The sequence below is a fragment of the Anoplopoma fimbria genome, chromosome 8 (genome assembly GCF_027596085.1).
Source record: "Anoplopoma fimbria isolate UVic2021 breed Golden Eagle Sablefish chromosome 8, Afim_UVic_2022, whole genome shotgun sequence".
In the NCBI taxonomy this organism is placed as follows: Eukaryota; Metazoa; Chordata; class Actinopteri; order Perciformes; family Anoplopomatidae; genus Anoplopoma; species Anoplopoma fimbria.
In genome coordinates this window covers 12,939,096-12,959,820 of record NC_072456.1, presented here as the reverse complement: position 1 = coordinate 12,959,820, position 20,725 = coordinate 12,939,096, and the positions used below count along the sequence as shown (strand labels likewise).

Genomic DNA, 20,725 nt, shown 5'->3' with positions numbered 1-20,725 from the left:
TCCAAGAGATGCAGTAGTAAAAAAGTACACTCTAGTAACGTTTATACAATTCCAAACATTGCCAAGGCTGGCCAGTATGATTCCGTTACAGCGCCGTGGCAGTTTCACACCTGCGATGCTGAACCAGATGGGTTATTTGTAAGGAAGGACGAAACTTCGAAGGCCAGAATGAGCCTGCGCCTCCTCTCACCAACAAAGTGTAAACATGAGTGTTTTTTGTTCATGTAACCTCAATTTACAGTAAGAGTTGGGCCAGTTCACCTTGATCAATAACTGGCAAATGACACCAGCCTAATGGTAAGTATATTTATTTAACCATTTATTTTCTGAACACACTGCTATAAACAACAAAATCCAGACTGTTGCTAGAACAACTTTTTGTATTGGTCCACAAGATCATGTGATATGTATTTTCTGGCGATAAAAAGCCATCTGAACATAGATAACCAGTAAATATGATGTCATGTTATATTTCCTGACTCCCCGAACTTGAGGATGCCCTTAATGCACTTTTTAACCACTCACAGAAAAATGGATTATGGGATACTGGCGGCTACATGGAATAAACAGGTGTCCTCCAAATATGGACGTAAGGAGGCTGCATTTCTCATCTGCATGTGGAGGAAAACTCAGACGAAAAAGTGATTATTTCTTCAGACAAAAAGAGAAAAATATAAAATTTGATGTTTGACAGCTCAATCGTATTTTTTTTTTGATTAATTTTAGTACAAAGCAGGTCTGATTCATTTTTACATTTTTAATGATATTATTATGGATTATAAAGGTTGATACAAATATGAAAGGTAATGCTGCAAAAACACATGAAAACAGCAGCTGATAAAAAGACAAAACACCATCTTTTACATGAATTGCTTGCTGGTACTGCAAGTAGCAACATTTCTTTCCGTCTGCATCTGCAGGACTTAACTGCTGCTACTTCTTTCTTTTTCTTTAGGTGGTACAGTTTGGCATTTGTTCAACTGGTCAGAAAATAAAAATGGACAATATGACAGTAACTCAACAGATCAATAAAGCACAGGTTACTATGATATAAAGCCATGCTACACAAGCGTGATTTTAAATAAACTACCGGTTTAACATTATACTGAAAAAACTGAAAACAAGTTCCACTTTCAAAGTGCACATTAAAACGAGAGAAAAAATACTAGAACCATTTAGCACAATGTAGCGCTGTTAAGCAAGACATTACAAGTCTATCTTTTCTTCACAAGCGATCTATATAAAAAACAAAGTAATAAGTGTAGAATTCCATCAGGTCTTTCCTCTTCAGCAATTGTCTTCAGATCAAGGGACATTAGCATAAACTAGCAGCAAAAAAAAAACAGGAAATAGTGCAATTATTGATGGGTACTCAGCAGATGATGGTGCACTTTACAGATACATTATACATACTTGCTCATTGACTCAAAAAACAATAAACAAAAGTCATCAGTCTACTCACTGGCTTCTAGTTCAAGCATCACGTCTTCATTCGCTACCCTGTGGAGAAATAAAGTGAAGATTGCCTTTATAGAACAACCTTTATATAGAATACAACAGTCATTGGGCTATTCAAACGTGTTAAGACGTACGGTTTCTATGAACATAATCTAGAAACCTCACTAACGAATTGAGTTCAGCTGCAACAACTGTCCCTGTGCTGTAAATTAAACTAAACTACAACAACTGCAAAACAAACAAGTCACAATGTCACAGTGAAACTGATGCACGAGGTGAGATGTAGAATGATCTTTACTTTCTGGACTTTCTGTGCTTCAGAATGTAAATCTTGCAGACGACCAAAAGCACAGCCACAGATGTAAGGATGATAAGGAAGACCAGAAACCCAATGACAGCTTTGTCATTATCTGTAAAATGATGGAGAAATAATTTGAAAATGGTGGCATTTATGTTAAAGATGCAATGAATAGAAATGTAAGTGTGCACCGTCTGTCAAAGCGAAATGTGTCACAATATTTTACTGAACAATGTGAGACAATTTGTGGCATTAATTTAAACAGCACTTACAGGAAGTGAAAACAGTGTCTTTCTTGGGCTCGCTCCGATGATATCCATTAAAAACAGTCAGCTGGAAACACAAACAATCCATTAATTAGGAATTATAGCATTTGAACAAAACGATTGATAAAGGTATAATAATTTTGTGAAACCAAAAATTAGGATTATGCAAACCTCCAGTCTATATTCTGTTGAGTAGCTTAGATCTTTGAATTCAAAATCGCACTTTCCGTTTTTAAGCTCATTAGTCACACCACCGTTATAAAGACGTGCAATGTATGTCTTCTCAGGCCCTTTCCAACGTTTTCCATAAGAACAAGTTACTCTTATCACGTTATGTTCTGGATGATTCACCTTCAGTGAAGTGATAGCGTCTGGTACTAAGAGAGTGAAGAAAAACAACATATTTCCCTTTAGATACAACACTGACTCACAGTCAAAGTGACACTGAAGTTAGCTTTAATGGCCGTTTTAACACTGATAAGCATCATTAGTGTGTTGCTGTATTGGTTGTCCTGGTTGTCAGTAGTGATATATAGACACATTCTCTAATAAAGATAATCTAATTTACTTTGAAAACAATTATTGTTATAAACTCAAAGTAAAAAAAAAAAAAGATAATAGAAATTGTAATACTATTCATCATTATTTAGTTAGTATTCTGTATTCTTGTATGTCAATAAATGATAAGTGATGATGTTTTATACATTTTCTAAAACTTTTTGTCCCAAACAGCTGTTATGTTATGGAAGTTGTGTGAGGAATTTGTAGGTTGGACATCACATGTGTCTTATTTTTGTAATAAAGCTACCCTGAAATGCAAACTGTAGATGTTAAAGCAGGAAACAAATTAATTAAGAAATGGTATATAATTGGCAGACATATAAGTTAATGGAATAACATGTACATTACATTAAAAAAAAAGTTTATTCCACTTAAAGTTGTTGTTTGTTTAAAATCCATTGTTTAAAGACATGATTTACAGTGAATGAAAATGAAAAACGTTATATATATATTTTTACAAATTAATTGTAATGTATCTGTCTATAATTCTAGTCAATAATTACTCTGGTACCAAACTCCAGAGTCAGAAGAATCAGAAAATCTGAAAAATAATATTATAAATAAAACCGTAATAAATAAATAGGCTGTCTTTTTTTTAGACACTTACTTCCCGCCTCAGTTTGGATATGAACTGGAGTTGGTTGGGTAACTGTCTTGTAGTTGTATTTGGTTTGGACGTCACAGTTATAGGTGGTAAATGGTTCCAGTCCTTCAATTTTACATGCTCGTCCTGGCGGTTTCACGTTAGCTAGAACTGCAACACAGTTTGGTTGTGATTAACTAAACAACAATGCGACAAAAACAGAATAACGGAAAATATAAAACAGCAGATTGTTTTGTTGGTGAAGTTACTCATAAAGGGACAAGAAAATAGATATCAGTCAGTCAGTCATTCAATCAATATCATCAATGTGTCATTGGTAGATCACCAACTGGCCCTGCAAGCTAAAACACTCCACATGCTAAAGTGTTAGCATGAAGCACTGAGTCAAATGTCAACAGTATGTTTCACTATTTAGGTAAACTGACAAGTAAAATGATCTCCAAAGACTTCCAAAAGTGCATTCCTGTAAAATGAATCAAATGATAATAGGAATACTCTAAATACTTTTACTTACTATTTTGTTTCTGATTGTAGTGAGGGCTACAGCTGCAGGCATAAGAAAGCTTCTTAAGATCAGGAAGGACAGCTCCACACTTCCTACTGGTCGTGTCCCATCTCAACTGAATGGAGATGTTGGTGACAGTTGGCGTTTTGAAGCTTATTGTAAGATCTGTTGGAACACATCAGACATCTGTAACACTGAACTTAACATCTGGAGCTGTTCTTTTCTCCAAAGTTATCTCAGGATACAAGCTGGTTCTTATCAATGCACAGAGGTGAAGTGAATATTAACATACCACAGTCAATCCTGACTTTGAAAGCAGTCGTGTTTTTTACGGGGACATTGTTTTTCTTGATCTGACCAGTACAGCTGTAGTCTGTGAAGGGCTCCAGATCAGACAGTTTCTTGGTGTTGGGTTCATAGGCTTCTGTGGAGACACAAGGATGACAGCTTTTCTTCTACAGCTGGTATTTGTTTCTTGGTGCCAATGAGCACGTAGACTCAAATCTGAACACATTCACAGCAAATAAATAAATATTTTATTTACAGAGAGCACAAAGCAACAGGCTACCTCCTCTTCCTCTTACCCCCAAAAGACAATTTAGATTCAGTTTTAAGTAAAACTGTTGAGCATCTGCTGTGAGCATTTTTCCGTTGAAAAACTCTAAAAGTGGTTAAAAAGTGAAAGTTTATTCAACGTCTATTTGTAGACGTCTATTAGACGTTCACGTTTAGACCACATGTCAACGTGATTTGCAATAGTGCATTTGTAATCCTCTACGTTGTGCTAATAATGTTATATTATCACTTTAGAAAGTTTCTATGAAACCATATCCACATTTCTCAGTTGAAAGCCAATATTGCAAATCACGTCTAAATGTGGTCTAAACGTGAACGTCTAATAGACGTCTACAGATAGACGTTGAATAAACTTTCACTTTTGAACCACTTTTAGACATAAACATCTTTTAAAAGTCCTTTGAACCTCAAACTGCTCACAGTAAAATATGTAGCCATTAAACACGTAGTCATAGTAACACATTAACAGTTTACAGGACAAATAAGACCATCTGACACAGGCAACAATGAATTAGTTTTTATTCATACAACTACAATGAAATTGAAAATACACACAACAGAATCTCCCGTTTCTTCTTTAAATGTCGTTGTCAAAGCCTCCAGGAGCCGGTTTCAGATGATCTGTCATATTTCAGATGGATGTCTGTAAATTAAACAAGAATTATAAAACATATTAACTCTTGAACCAGTCTGTTCATCGGTGACCATAATCGATTTTAAACGTCTTTTCAACGTAAAGATGCTCACTGGCATATTACACATTATAATACTTTATATTGTTTATATGTTGCTCTATGCCAAACAACAATGTTCTGACTGTCTTCTTGTTTGTACATCAATTTATTTTACTTACTTCCCCATTTTAAACTGTCCCCATTTAAACTGTGTACCTCCCCATTTAAACTGTGTACCTCCCCATTTAAACTGTGTACAGCCCCATTTAAACTGTGTACCTCCCCATTTAAACTGTGTACCTCCCCATTTAAACTGTGTACCTCCCCATTTAAACTGTGTACAGCCCCACTAGCTCTCTGTAATGTATTAAGATGTAAAATGGCCTAAAACTCACTTTATATCAGTGAACTACAGCGACAGCCCATAAACACATCAACATTAACTTACACACATATTAATGTTTACTGTTGTCCAGGTAGCAGTAGCTACAAGCTAGCATGCTAACGCTACAAGCTAGCAGCCTCGCCTGCATCGTGAATAACTGAATCCAGTAGTTGAAGTACTTACACAGTGTGTGCAGCGTGAAGCCTCGTGTTCATCAGCTCGTTCCTGTCGTCGTGTCTCGTGAGTCTCGGCCGTTCCTCTCGTGCAGTCGAAGTTCTTGCGCATGCGCGTTACAGCTGTAAGCGAACTTTCTTATTTAAGAGTAATGTATAAAAATGACCGGATCACGACGTCCTAGAAGCTTATTTTAGCAGCAAATAGTCGATAAAGTCCGATATTTCCGACTTTTTATGTGAAACATTAAATTTCAACGACCAGTTGAATACTTTACATAAATACTATAATGTATATAATATGTTAATGTCGTCTCTCTTACGTTACAACAGAACACATTATCAACCAAATGGTGTTTTGTGACATGTTGAAGTTGTAACCGTGTTTTAGCCGGTTGAAAAGACGTCTATAGATGTTTAGACCCGATTTCAACCAGTTTTCAACCAGATTTAGACGTCTAAATCCCGTCTACTGCTCACTGGGTCTACTGTGGCCAATGGTCTTTAGTTTCCATATATTCCATATAAATCCATTCATAATGTTGATAGACAAAGTCTCTTTACTTCCCTTCTTTCCACTTACCCTGACAGGTGTAATCAATGGTGAGATTGCTGCAGTTTGGAGGTAAATTTGGTTCAATTTTTGCAGGAAGTTCAGTTGGACCTGTCTGAGTTATTTCCTTTGGATCTAAGAAATCTGTAGAAAGAAAGGAAACGTCACAGACATTAAACATCATGACCCAAAGTCCACATGCAATTTGAAAACACACAATGACTCTACTGTACATACCAACAGTGATGTCTTTGGTGAGGTGAAAGAAAGCCCCACACTTTCCTGAAGTGAAGCTTGTAGTTAAATTTGTGCATATGTCATTGTAACCAGGTTTGATGCAGAACTCTTTATTGTTGCTTTTGCACGGCATAGCTGGAATATAATTTTTTGTTGAAAGTGAAGAGCTGATGTCCCAGTTACTCCGGTAACAAACATATCCAGGCATGCAGCTGCCTTCTTCAACTTCAGTTTGAGCTGAAATACATAAGTGAAATGATCTGCACACATCCGTCTGTCGGTCACATTTTATAGATTAAAATAAAATACAATGAAAATCAAACGTATGAATTATTTTTACTCACTCATATCCAGTGTCAGTGTCATAGTTCTATTTTCAATGTGTTTACAGGGTTTTGCTTTGCCAGCGTTATCGATGAATGTCACATTAAGCTCATATTCAGTACAGGGCTTCAGATGTGGGATTTTATGTGATTTTTGATTGAAGGACTGAACGATGGGTTTGCCTGGTCGGCCCTCTTCTTTAATGATGACGTTGTAGTTGGCGGGGGTAAAGTTCAACATGTCAACCTGGAAGCCAAACTGGATGGCTGTGACATTGTAAAAACCTGAACACAAAATCAACAGAGTTATAAAATCTCCTGCTGTGGTTAATACAAACCACCTGAGGACATCTGTCATTCTCAGACAGTTTGTTCATGTAGATGTTGGAAAAAAATATAATTAGTGGTTTGTTAAAAAATGAAAAATGATAGTGATACTCACACTCTGGAGGTGGAGGTGGAGGGGCTGGTGTGGTGGCTGGAGAACACATTAAAATGAGATTAGAGAAGGAAACAACAAAATATTAATATACAAATATAAAACTTTGAAAACTACGAAGCAACTTGGAAGTGAAGCAAGTGTCAGTATTTCATGAACTTCTAGTAATCCATTCCTTAGCTGTGCTAGTGTTAGTAACTGTTGTCCCTACTTGTCGCAGTCCTCAACAAGACAAGTGGAGGGCATGTAAGGAGAAAAATCAAACCTTTGGTTGTAGGAGTCATGGTCATGTTGGGCGTGGTGTTTGGAGGTGAAGTCTGGTTTTGAGTGGTGGTATTCTGAGAATTTATTAACCAAAATCAGGCCATAGACAATATCTCAATGCTAGCTCCTACTTCATCAAAGGAGCTACACGTAGCATTTTCCCTCCATGATGATGACCACATGAATCCTGTTTCCTCTCGTTACAAATATGGGGTTGCTACGTGTTAATCCTTCCCTCACATTTGTTTTATCAAGAAGAGAAGAGGTGAAAAAAAAAACATAGTAGCACTAGGCAAGAGAAAATGGTGGCCAACCTCAACAGGATTGTGTCAACAGAGGTATTGTGATGGCATAACGTTGCATCAATAGCTACCTAAATGAGCTTCTTTACATAGTCAATAAACTTACTATTATTAAACCAGCTTTGTCAACTTTGTCTCACAGAACCTGTAAAATAAACTCTCTATTTACATAAAGACCGGATCAGTGAATAAGATTTCAGATACAGTATAACTTGCTATACAACCTAAAAGTAACCCATAAATCTAGCTTGTTCTTAAATAACAGTAGTCTCACTGTGCAGGCACTTCAGACGGGGAAGAAAAACATAAATGCATTTAATGGGGTGAGCAATCAATGGATCATTACTGTATATAACTTAATCAACATAATAAGCACAAACACTATGCACCTTTTCTGGAGTATTTTTCCATAATTTGAGGGTGTAAATGTACACTCCCGAAAGTATAGATACTTTGCAGCCAGTAATTGTTAGTTTGCTTAAACTCAGCTTTGAAGCAGGCCAATTAAGGGGAGACACAGCAGGTGAAAAGGGTTAAAAAAATGAACTAATAGATACCACCCTGGAACTTCCCCATTTGATTACTTACACTTAGAATATTATTATTGTGATAAAGGTTTTCTGAAATGTTAAGTTTGAATATGCAAATAAAGCATTATGTTATTAAATGATATGCTAATTTGCGTACCTTTCCAGAACAGTTATCTGAACATTGGATAAAGCCAGGCTTAAAATTCTTGTTTCATTTTATCGACATTTAAGAGTCAAAGGTTTTTACAAAGAGACTTTTGAAAATCTCTTTTCATCACTCCATAAATCAGAAAATTACGTCAACAGCCACAAAGAAATCTATTTTCACCTTGTTATAGAAACAAGCGGTTTATAGATCAGGCTATGAATGATATTCGAACAAATCCTTCAGTAAAAACCTTAAGAATATAGATTGGCATAAAACTGTAAAAGTTTGGTGTATGTCAGAGCTACTGATGTGGAGATTCCTTGCTCAGAACACGAGAAAAAAAAGTTTATTGAGATAACGGCCTTTAAGATATGTATTGTAAAATTCCATAAATTTTGCAAAACAATAGGGTAAATAAAAAGTAATAGAAGGATTAGTTTTCTAATGTTTAAAATATGCAATGGGGCATTATCTAATGTAAATCTACAGACACAAATATACAAATTGAAATAAAATTAACACCTCAATGTGTATTTTGTCTGTTTTCTTTCCACTAGTCTGAAAGAGAACATGGAAGCAAAATATCCCATGATGTCAAAATTACAGTGCATAAAAAAAATAATAAGACACCTTAAGAACAGAAAGGAAAAAATACCTGTGAGTAAAATTAGACCTGAAGATTGACTTTTCTTTCCTGTGCACCACTGTGAGCATTATGAATGCCACACTACTTCCTGTACTGGGCTTAAACGCAAACCGCCATCGCAGATTAGCTGCATAATGTATGAACATATGCGTTTCATTCTACTTTGGCAAATCAAAATGTTCTGAGATGAGCACAAACTGGAATAAACTTACATGTTTTGTACCGATATAACTGTCTGTAGGTGACTGTGTCCCCACATTTCTCCAGTAAGGGCTTGCTATCTGATACTTATACTTTACTTTGGAACTGTTTATTAGTGTCTGCCATTAAAACTTTGGGTGAGTCAGGTCACCTTAATTTTATTTCCATTGTCAGGCCAAATTCATTTCATAAAATGCTTGATTTGGTGCTGAAGAAATGAGACAGAGTAAATAGAGTTTGAGGTGAAGGTGTTGCACAAGGTTCAGCACAGCTGGTGGCATAATTAAAATTAAACATATTGTTAATTAATAATAATTGATTGTTATATGTTATGTGTTGCCCACTCACCTTTTGGAGTTGGAGATCCTTGACCTGCACGGAGAAAACGTTTTAACATTAAAAGCTTTTTTGTCATGAAAGAGTACAATGTAGTGCACAGAACATGCAAAAAATGAAAGAGAGACAAATAATTTGCTAGTTCAGAAAGCAAACCACGATTTCCTGCTTTGCACTGAAACCTCGAACTTCTTTATACTTGCACAATTAGTTTCAGTTTGCACATATCACTTGCTCATATCGAAGCACAAATAGACCAAAAGCATTGTCAGGTCAAACAGAGAAAAGCCTTTTCATCTGAAGTTCTGCAGGAGGCAGTGCTGAACAAACTGGTTGCTATAACAATGTTGCAAAGAGCCACACTGAAACCTAGAACCTCTCCATACCAACCTCAACACGATTGTCAACAGAGGAACAGCGATGGCATAACTTTGCGTCAATAGCTACCTAAATTAGCTCCTTTACAGAGTCGATAAACTAACTATTATTAAACTAGAGTCATAACACCTCCTACTATAGTTAATACAAACCACCTGATGTCATCTTTTAATCTCAGACAGTTTGTTCATGTTGGAAAACGATATAATTAGTGAGCTTTTCAGTCCAACTAAGCAAAAACTATACTGATCTTAATTAATGTTATCACATTTTCAGTGTTCAAAAACACAAGTGTGAAATGCATTAAAGTTTCTGTAGCGTATGTCTTACCAACCAAACAGCAACAATAGCAGTTATTTTATCAGAAACTCCTTAATTATATATCGACAAATAAAAAGACTTAAGGATGACATATACAAAGATATGACTTCACAAAACTTATTTTTGTTTCCACATTCCCGCTATAATAAAATGAATAGATAATACAGTTAATAACGTTGATAGTTACAGTTGACCATAGCGATGATCTGAGCCCAGAGCAGGAGGATCTTGACGCCAGAGAGTCCTTCCATATCCAGGAGTTTTTTTTTTACTTCTGTTAAATGTTTAGGAAGAAATGTTCCAATCTTGGTTACACATGAAACTTTGTCATTCGACACAGCCGTCTGTTAAACCGTACATTTCCTGTGGGAGATGTATGGTTTCTGTGACCGCCCCAGATCACTGAGGGTTGGCACGCAGTACATTGAGAACGTAAAGCGCGATGTCAGCCCTGCTCTGGAATGAAAAGTTTTTGTTCTAAAACCAGTTTGCTCTGTGATAGTAGCTGCACAATTTCACAAGTACTTCTAATCTGAGACATAAAAACATAGAACAAGCAAAGAGCAAATGTTTTACTGCTCTCTCTCTCTCCTCTCTCTCTCTCTCTCTCTCTCTCTCTGACTCCTTCCTGCTCTGACGCTATCAGATCATCAGTATTATAGCGCCCGGCCAGATGCTGTGTCTTCTCTCGCACACTTTTTTTTGTTAATGTTGCTGTGTAAGTTTGCAGTGTAGTTTTCTTGTTAAGTAACAAATATGTTGAAAACATAGCAGATCTTTGTCTTGTGAAGCCGTCCATGTCATCAGTAAATCACACCGTACCTACCTAACTTATATTCTCTGTTGAGAAATCAAAGAGAAAATCACACATAGAAAATGCAGTTTGGTTTTTTTTAAGGAAGGATTAAACTTCGAAGGCCAGAATGAGCCTGTGCCTCCTCTAACCAACAAAGTGTAAACATCAGTGTTTTTTGTTCATGTAACCTCAATTTACAGCAAGAGTTGGGCCAGTTCACCTTGATCAATAACTGGCAAATGACACCAGCCTAATGGTAAGTATATTTATTTAACCATTTTTTTCTGAACACACTGCTATAAACAACAAAATCCAGACTGTTGCTAGAACAACTTTTTGTATTGGTCCACAAGATCATGTGATATGTATTTTCTGGCGATAAAAAGCCATCTGAACATAGATAACCAGTAAATATGATGTTATATTTCCTGACTCCCCGAACTTGAGGATGCCCTTAATGCACTTTTTAACCACTCACAGAAAAATGGATTATGGGATACTGGCAGCTACATGGAATAAACAGGTGTCCTCCAAATATGGACGTAAGGAGGCTGCATTTCTCATCTGCATGTGGAGGAAAACTCAGACGAAAAAGTGATTATTTCTTCAGACAAAAAGAGAAAAATATAAAATTTGATGTTTGACAGCTCAATCGTATTTTATTTTTGATTAATTTTAGTACAAAGCAGGTCTGATTCATTTTTACATTTTTAATGATATTATTATGGATTATAAAGGTTGATACAAATATGAAAGGTAATGCTGCAAAAACACATGAAAACAGCAGCTGATAAAAAGACAAAACACCATATTTTACATGAATTGCTTGCTGGTACTGCAAGTAGCAACATTTCTTTCCGTCTGCATCTGCAGGACTTAACTGCTGCTACTTCTTTCTTTTTCTTTAGGTGGTACAGTTTGGCATTTGTTCAACTGGTCAGAAAATAAAAATGGACAATATGACAGTAACTCAACAGATCAATAAAGCACAGGTTACTATGATATAAAGCCATGCTACACAAGCGTGATTTTAAATAAACTACCGGTTTAACATTATACTGAAAAAACTGAAAACAAGTTCCACTTTCAAAGTGCACATTAAAACGAGAGAAAAAATACTAGAACCATTTAGCAAAATACAATGGAGCGCTGTTAAGCAAGAAATTACAAGTCTATCTTTTCTTCACAAGCGATCTATATAAAAAACAAAGTAATAAGTGTAGAATTCCATCAGGTCTTTCCTCTTCAGCAATTGTCTTCAGATCAAGGGACATTAACATAAACTAGCAGCAAAAAAAAAACAGGAAATAGTGCAATTATTGATGGGTACTCAGCAGATGATGGTGCACTTTACAGATACATTATACATACTTGCTCATTGACTCAAAAAACAATAAACAAAAGTCATCAGTCTACTCACTGGCTTCTAGTTCAAGCATCACGTCTTCATTCGCTACCCTGTGGAGAAATAAAGTGAAGATTGCCTTTATAGAACAACCTTTATATAGAATACAACAGTCATTGGGCTATTCAAACGTGTTAAGACGTACGGTTTCTATGAACATAATCTAGAAACCTCACTAACGAATTGAGTTCAGCTGCAACAACTGTCCCTGTGCTGTAAATTAAACTAAACTACAACAACTGCAAAACAAACAAGTCACAATGTCACAGTCAAACTGATGCACGAGGTGAGATGTAGAATGATCTTTACTTTCTGGACTTTCTGTGCTTCAGAATGTAAATCTTGTAGACGACCAAAAGCAGAGCCACAGATGTAAGGATGATAAGGAAGACCAGAAACCCAATGACAGCTTTGTCATTATCTGTAAAATGATGGAGAAATAATTTGAAAATGGTGGCATTTATGTTAAAGATGCAATGAATAGAAATGTAAGTGTGCACCGTCTGTCAAAGCGAAATGTGTCACAATATTTTACTGAACAATGTGAGACAATTTGTGGCATTAATTTAAACAGCACTTACAGGAAGTGAAAACAGTGTCTTTCTTGGGCTCGCTCCGATGATATCCATTAAAAACAGTCAGCTGGAAACACAAACAATCCATTAATTAGGAATTATAGCATTTGAACAAAACGATTGATAAAGGTATAATAATTTTGTGAAACCAAAAATTAGGATTATGCAAACCTCCAGTCTATATTCTGTTGAGTAGCTTAGATCTTTGAATTCAAAATCGCACTTTCCGTTTTCAAGCTCATTAGTCTTGACACCACCGTTATAAAGAAGTGCAATGTATGTCTTCTTAGGCCCATTCCAACGTTTTCCATAAGAACAAGTTACTCTTATCACGTTATGTTCTGGATGATTCACCTTCAGTGAAGTGATAGCGTCTGGTACTAAGAGAGTGAAGAAAAACAACATATTTCCCTTTAGATACAACACTGACTCACAGTCAAAGTGACACTGAAGTTAGCTTTAATGGCCGTTTTAACACTGATAAGCATCATTTGTGTGTTGCTGTATTGGTTGTCCTGGTTGTCAGTAGTGACATATAGACACATTCTCTTATAAACTCAAAGTAAAAAAAAAAAAGATAATAGAAATTGTAATACTATTCATCATTATTTAGTCAGTATTCTGTATTCTTGTATGTCAATAAATGATAAGTGATGATGTTTTATACAGTTTCTAAAACTTTTTGTCCCAAACAGCTTTTATGTTATGGAAGTTGTGTGAGGAATTTGTAGGTTGGACATCACATGTGTCTTATTTTTGTAATAAAGCTACCCTGAAATGCAAACTGTAGATGTTAAAGCAGGAAACAAATTAATTAAGAAATGGTATATAATTGGCAGACATATAAGTTAATGGAATAACATGTACATTACATAAAAAAAAAGTTTATTCCACTTAAAGTTGTTGTTTGTTTAAAATCCATTGTTTAAAGACATGATTTACAGTGAATGAAAATGAAAAACGTTATATATATTTTTACAAATTAATTGTAATGTATCTGTCTATAATTCTAGTCAATAATTACTCTGGTACCAAACTCCAGAGTCAGAAGAATCTGAAAATCTGAAAAATAATATTATAAATAAAACCATAATAAATAAATAGGCTGTCTTTTTTTTAGACACTTACTTCCCGCCTCAGTTTGGATATGAACTGGAGTTGTTTGGGTAACTGTCTTGTTGTTGTATTTGGTTTGGACGTCACAGTTATAGGTGGTAAATGGTTCCAGTCCTTCAATTTTACATGCTCGTCCTGGCGGTTTCACGTTAGCTAGAACTGCAACACAGTTTGGTTGTGATTAACTAAACAACAATGCGACAAAAACAGAATAACGGAAAATATAAAACAGCAGATTGTTTTGTTGGTCAAGTTACCCATAAAGGGACAAGAAAATAGATATCAGTCAGTCAATCATTCAATCAATATCATCAATGTGTCATTGGTAGATCACCAACTGTGGCCCTGCAAGCTAAAACACTCAGCATGCTAAAGTGTTAGCATGAAGCACTGAGTCAAATGTCAACAGTATGTTTCACTATTTAGGTAAACTGACAAGTAAAATGATCTCCAAAGACTTCCAAAAGTGCATTCCTGTAAAATGAATCAAATGATAATAGGAATACTCTAAATACTTTTACTTACTATTTTGTTTCTGATTGTAGTGAGGGCTACAGCTGCAGGCATAAGAAAGCTTCTTAAGATCAGGAAGGACAGCTCCACACTTCTTACTGGTCGTGTCCCATCTCAACTGAATGGAGGTGTTGGTGACAGTTTTCTGTGTGAAGCTTATTGTAAGATCTGTTGGAACACATCAGACATCTGTAACACTGAACTTAACATCTGGAGCTGTTCTTTTCTCCAAAGTTATCTCAGGATACAAGCTGGTTCTTATCAATGCACAGAGGTGAAGTGAATATTAACATACCACAGTCAATCCTGACTTTGAAAGCAGTCTTGTTTTTTACGGGGACATTGTTTTTCTTGATCTGACCAGTACAGCTGTAGTCTGTGAAGGGCTCCAGATCAGACAGTTTCTTGGTGTTGAGTTCATAAGCTTCTGTGGAGACACAAGGATGACAGCTTTTCTTCTACAGCTGGTATTTGTTTCTTGGTGCCAATGAGCACGTAGATTCAAATGTGAACACTTTCACAGCAAATAAATAAATATTTTATTTACAGAGAGCACAAAGCAACAGGCTACCTCCTCTTCCTCTTACCCCCAAAATACAATTTAGATTCAGTTTTAAGTAAAACTGTTGAGCATCTGCTGTGAGCTGTGAGCATTTTTCCGTTGAAAAGAAATAAAAAGTGCATTTGTAATCCTCTTTAGACCACATGTCAACGTGATTTGCAGTAATAATGTTATATTATCACTTTAGAAAGTTTCTATGAAACCATATCCACATTTCTCAGTTGAAAGCCAATATTGCAAATCACGTCTAAATGTGGTCTAAACGTGAACGTCTAATAGACGTCTACAGATAGACGTTGAATAAACTTTCACTTTTGAACCACTTTTAGACATAAACGTCTTTTAAAAGTCCTTTGAACCTCAACTGCTCACAGTAAAATATGTAGCCATTAAACACGTAGTCATAGTAACACATTAACAGTTTACAGGACAAATAAGACCATCTGACACAGGCAACAATGAATTAGTTTTTATTCATACAACTACAATGAAATTGAAAATGCACACAACAGAATCTCCCGTTTCTTCTTTAAATGTCGTTGTCAAAGCCTCCAGGAGCCGGTTTCAGATGATCTGTCATATTTCAGATGGATGTCTGTAAATTAAACAAGAATTATAAAACATATTAACTCTTGAACCAGTCTGTTCATCGGTGACCATAATCGATTTTAAACGTCTTTTCAACGTAAAGATGCTCACTGGCATATTACACATTATAATACTTTATATTGTTTATATGTTGCTCTATGCCAAACAACAATGTTCTGACTGTCTTCTTGTTTGTACATCAATTTATTTTACTCACTACTTCCCCATTTAAACTGTGTACCTCCCCATTTAAACTGTGTACCTCCCCATTTAAACTGTGTACCTCCCCATTTAAACTGTGTACTTAAACTGTGTACAGCCCCATTTAAACTGTGTACCTCCCCATTTAAACTGTGTACCTCCCCATTTAAACTGTGTACCTCCCCATTTAAACTGTGTACAGCCCCACTAGCTCTCTGTAATGTAGTTTGGATGTAAAATGGCCTAAAACTCACTTTATATCAGTGAACTACAGCGACAGCCCATAAACACATCAACATTAACTTACACACATATTAATGTTTACTGTTGTCCAGGTAGCAGTAGCTACAAGCTAGCATGCTAACGCTACAAGCTAGCAGCCTCGCCTGCATCGTGAATAACTGAATCCAGTAGTTGAAGTACTTACACAGTGTGTGCAGCGTGAAGCCTCGTGTTCATCAGCTCGTTCCTGTCGTCGTGTCTCGTGAGTCTCGGCCGTTCCTCTCGTGCAGTCGAAGTTCTTGCGCATGCGCGTTACAGCTGTAAGCGAACTTTCTTATTTAAGAGTAATGTATAAAAATGACCGGATCACGACGTCCTAGAAGCTTATTTTAGCAGCAAATAGTCGATAAAGTCCGATATTTACGACTTTTTATGTGAAACATTAAATGCGTTGAAATCACGTCTACGTGTAGACCAGTTGAATACTTTACATAAATACTATAATGTATATAATATGTTAATGTCGTCTCTCTTACGTTACAACAGAACACATTATCAACCAAATGGTGTTTTGTGACATGTTGAAGTTGTAACCGTGTTTTAGCCGGTTGAAAAGACGTCTATAGACGTTTAGACCCGATTTCAACCAGTTTTCAACCAGATTTAGACGTCTAAATCCTGCCTAGTGCTCACTGGGTCTACTGTGGCCAATGGTCTTTAGTTTCCATATATTCCATATAAATCCATTCATAATGTTGATAGACAAAGTCTCTTTACCTCCCGTCTTTCCACTTACCCTGACAGGTGTAATCAATGGTGAGATTGCTGCAGTTTGAAGGTAAATTTGGTTCAATTTTTGCAGGAAGTTCAGTTGGACCTGTCTGAGTTATTTCACTTGGATCTAAGAAACCTGTAGAAAGAAAGGAAACGTCACAGACATTAAACATCATGACACAAAGTCCACATGCAATTTGAAAACACACAATGACTCTACTGTACATACCAACAGTGATGTCTTTGGTGAGGTGAAAGAAAGCCCCACACTTTTCTGAAGTGAAGCTTGTAGTTAAATTTGTGCATATGTCATTGTAACCAGGTTTGATGCAGAACTCCGTATTGCTGCTTTTGCATGGCATAGCTGGAATATAATTTTTTGTTGAGAGTGAAGAGCTGATGTCCCAGTTACTCCGGTAACAAACATATCCAGGCATGCAGCTGCCTTCTTCAACTTCAGTTTGAGCTGAAATACATAAGTGAAATGATCTGCACACATCCGTCTGTCGGTCACATTTTATAGATTAAAATAAAATACAATGAAAATCAAACGTATGAATTATTTTTACTCACTCATATTCAGTGTCAGTGTCATAGTTCTATTTTCAATGTGTTTACAGGGTGTTGCTTTGCCAGCGTTATCGATGAATGTCACATTAAGCTTATATTCAGTACAGGGCTTCAGATGTGGGATTTTATGTGATTTTTGATTGAAGGACTGAACGATGGGTTTGCCTGGTCGGCCCTCTTCTTTAATGTTGACGTTGTAGTTGGCGGGGGTAAAGTTCAACATGTCAACCTGGAAGCCAAACTGGATGGCTGTGACATTGTAAAAACCTGAACACAAAATCAACAGAGTTATAAAATCTCCTGCTGTGGTAAATACAAACCACCTGAGGACATCTGTCATTCTCAGACAGTTTGTTCATGTAGATGTTGGAAAAAAATATAATTAGTGGTTTGTTAAAAAATGAAAAATGATAGTGATACTCACACTCTGGAGGTGGAGGTGGAGGGGCTGGTGTGGGGTTTGGTGAACACATTAAAATGAGATTAGAGAAGGAAACAACAAAATATTAACATACAAATGAAAACTACGAAGCAACTTGGAAGTGAAGAAGTGTCAGTATTTCATGAACTTCTAGTAATCCATTCCTTAGCTGTGCTAGTGTTAGTAACTGTTGTCCCTACTTATCGCAGTCCTCAACAAGACAAATGGAGGGCATGTAAGGTGAATAATCAAAGCTTTGGTTGTAGGAGTCATGGTCATGTTGGGCGTGGTGTTTGGAGGTGAAGTCTGGATTTGAGTGGTGGTATTCTGAGATTGTATTTGCTTGCTGGTTGTGGGTGAGGGTGATAGAGAGATGCTTGCAGGAGTAGCAGTGGTGGCTGTAAGATGGAGAGCATGCTGGAGGTCACCTTCATGTAGAAATACTTAACTGTCCAACAGTAAAGTCTGACTAACATTCTTACCTGATATAATGCATGTAACAGCAATATCATGCTGAATGCAACACTAATGTTCCCAATAAAACTGAGTCAGAATACATTACCAGTCGTGAGGGCTGAACTGGGCTCTGGATTTGGGGAGTTTGAGGTGAGGGTTGGTGCGGTGAGTGGAGGTTTGTGGGAAGTTATTGAGGTGTTTGAAGGCGTGACAGGAGCTGCTGTCACTTTGCGTGGAGTTGAGGCGGTGACAGATAAGCTGGTCATCGTAGGTAAAGTGGAAATTGTGGTGGTGCTTGGAGGTAAGAGGGTTGAAACATCTGTGTTCCAAGAAAACCAAAATCAGGCCAAAGACAATATCTCAATAAATAAATAAATCTCAGTAAATAAAAAGTAATACCAGGATTAGTTTTTCTAAAGTTTGAAATATGCAATGGGGCCTTATCTAATGTAAATCTACAGACACAAATATACAAATTGAAATAAAATAAACACATCAATGTGTAAGCAAAATAGCCCAGAATGTCAAAATTACAGTGCATAAAAAACAATAATAAGACACCTTAAGAACAGAAAGGGAAAAATACCTGTGAGTAAAATTAGACCTGAAGATAGACTTTTCTTTCCTGTGCACCACTGTGAGCATTATGAATGCCACACTACTTCCTGCACTGGGCTTAAACGCAAACCGCCATCGCAGATTAGCTGCATAATGTATGATCATATGCGTTTCATTCTACTTTGGCAAAGCAAAATGTTCTGAGATGAGCACAAACTGGAATAAACTTACATGTTTTGTACCGATATAACTATCTGTAGGTGACTGTGTCCCCACATTTCTCCAATAAGGGCTTGCTATCTGATACTTATACTTTACTTTGGAACTGTTTATTAGTGTCTGCCATTAAAACTTTGGGTGAGTCAGGTCACCTTAATTTTATTTCCATTGTCAGGCCAAATTCATTTCATAAAATGCTTGATTTGGTGCTGAAGAAATGAGACAGAGTAAATAGAGTTTGAGGTGAAGGTGTTGCACAAGGTTCAGCACAGCTGGTGGCATAATTAAAATTAAACATATTGTTAATTAATAATAATTGATTGTTATATGTTATGTGTTGCCCACTCACCTTTTGGAGTTGGAGATCCTTGACCTGCACGGAGAAAACGTTTTAACATTAAAAGCTTTTTTGTCATGAAAGAGTACAATGTAGTGCACAGAATATGCAAAAAATGAAAAAGAGACAAATAATTTGCTAGTTCAGAAAGCAAACCACGATTTCCTGCTTTGCACTGAAACCTAGAACCTCTTCATACTTGCACAATTAGTTTCAGTTTGCATCTGCATATCACTTGCTCATATCGAAGCACAAATAGACCAAAAGCATTGTCAGGTCAAACAGAGAAAAGCCTTTTCATCTGAAGTTCTGCAGGAGGCAGTGCTGAACAAACTGGTTGCTATAACAATGCTGCAAAGAGCCACACTGAAACCTAGAACCTCTCCATACCAACCTCAACATGATTGTCAACAGAGGAACAGCGATGGCATAACTTTGCGTCAATAGCTACCTAAATTAGCTCCTTTACAGAGTCGATAAACTAACTATTATTAAACTAGTCATAACACCTCCGACTATAGTTAATACAAACCACCTGATGTCATCTTTTAATCTCAGACAGTTTGTTCATGTTGGAAAACGATATAATTAGTGAGCTTTTCAGTCCAACTAAGCAAAAACTATACTGATCTTAATTAATGTTATCACATTTTCAGTGTTCAAAAACACAAGTGTGAAATGCATTAAAGTTTCTGTAGCGTATGTCTTACCAACCAAAGAGCAACAATAGCAGTTATTTTATCAGAAACTCCTTAGTTATATATCGACAAATAAAAAGACTTAAGGATGACATATACAAAGATATGACTTCACAAAACTTATTTTTGTTTCCACATTCCCGCTATAATAAAATGAATAGATAATACAGTTAATAACGTTGATAGTTACAGTTGACCATAGCGATGATCTGAGCCCAGAGCAGGAGGATCTTGACGCCAGAGAGTCCTTCCATATCCAGGAGTTTTTTTTACTTCTGTTAAATGTTTCGGAAGAAATGTTCCAATCTTGGTTACACATGAAACTTTGTCATTCGACACAGCCGTCTGGCAAGTTCAACTTGAACTTCTGGTTCTGCTACTGTATACTTCAAAGGAAATCCTCTTTCTCTAAACCTTGTCTCTGTTCTAAGTATCATTATTTTTTTGATATTTCTATATGTCACTACACAACCACTAACTATGACCGCAATACAGTTTGTTCATGTAGATGTTGGAAAACAATACAATTAGCGGTT

General features: G+C 36.4%; 3 protein-coding genes across 6 annotated transcripts; all 3 read right to left on the bottom strand.

Moving 5' to 3' along the window:
* Positions 1-1,260: 1,260 nt before the first annotated feature.
* LOC129094699 (receptor-type tyrosine-protein phosphatase C-like) lies at positions 1,261-4,431 on the bottom strand. The gene is made up of 9 exons (XM_054602959.1): positions 4,419-4,431; positions 3,985-4,116; positions 3,702-3,857; positions 3,191-3,337; positions 2,194-2,399; positions 2,029-2,089; positions 1,757-1,868; positions 1,463-1,500; positions 1,261-1,325 (listed from the first exon to the last, which is right to left on the bottom strand). Exons 1-9 carry the CDS (start codon positions 4,429-4,431, stop codon positions 1,306-1,308), a joined length of 885 nt encoding a protein of 294 aa, XP_054458934.1. The 3' UTR covers positions 1,261-1,305.
* A 394-nt stretch (positions 4,432-4,825) lies between these two features.
* On the bottom strand, positions 4,826-10,440 carry LOC129094971 (uncharacterized). Of its 4 annotated transcripts, XM_054603293.1 has the most exons (8): positions 10,366-10,440; positions 9,492-9,515; positions 7,056-7,079; positions 6,635-6,898; positions 6,291-6,527; positions 6,084-6,197; positions 5,511-5,623; positions 4,826-4,911 (listed from the first exon to the last, which is right to left on the bottom strand). In XM_054603293.1, the coding sequence occupies exons 1-8, from the start codon at positions 10,427-10,429 to the stop codon at positions 4,900-4,902; spliced, it is 852 nt and encodes a 283-aa protein (XP_054459268.1). In that variant the 5' UTR covers positions 10,430-10,440; the 3' UTR covers positions 4,826-4,899. The 4 variants fall into 4 exon arrangements, with proteins under 4 accessions (XP_054459268.1, XP_054459267.1, XP_054459269.1 ...); XM_054603292.1 differs by lacking the exon at positions 4,826-4,911 and having other exon boundaries at positions 5,167-5,623; XM_054603294.1 differs by lacking the exons at positions 4,826-4,911; positions 9,492-9,515; positions 10,366-10,440 and adding an exon at positions 7,318-7,422 and having other exon boundaries at positions 5,167-5,623; positions 7,056-7,091.
* A 1,946-nt stretch (positions 10,441-12,386) lies between these two features.
* LOC129094698 (receptor-type tyrosine-protein phosphatase C-like) lies at positions 12,387-20,454 on the bottom strand. The gene is made up of 13 exons (XM_054602957.1): positions 20,380-20,454; positions 19,504-19,527; positions 17,925-17,948; positions 17,504-17,767; positions 17,160-17,396; positions 16,953-17,066; positions 14,879-15,010; positions 14,596-14,751; positions 14,083-14,229; positions 13,126-13,334; positions 12,961-13,021; positions 12,689-12,800; positions 12,387-12,432 (listed from the first exon to the last, which is right to left on the bottom strand). The coding sequence occupies exons 1-13, from the start codon at positions 20,441-20,443 to the stop codon at positions 12,387-12,389; spliced, it is 1,590 nt and encodes a 529-aa protein (XP_054458932.1). The 5' UTR covers positions 20,444-20,454.
* Positions 20,455-20,725: the final 271 nt, after the last annotated feature.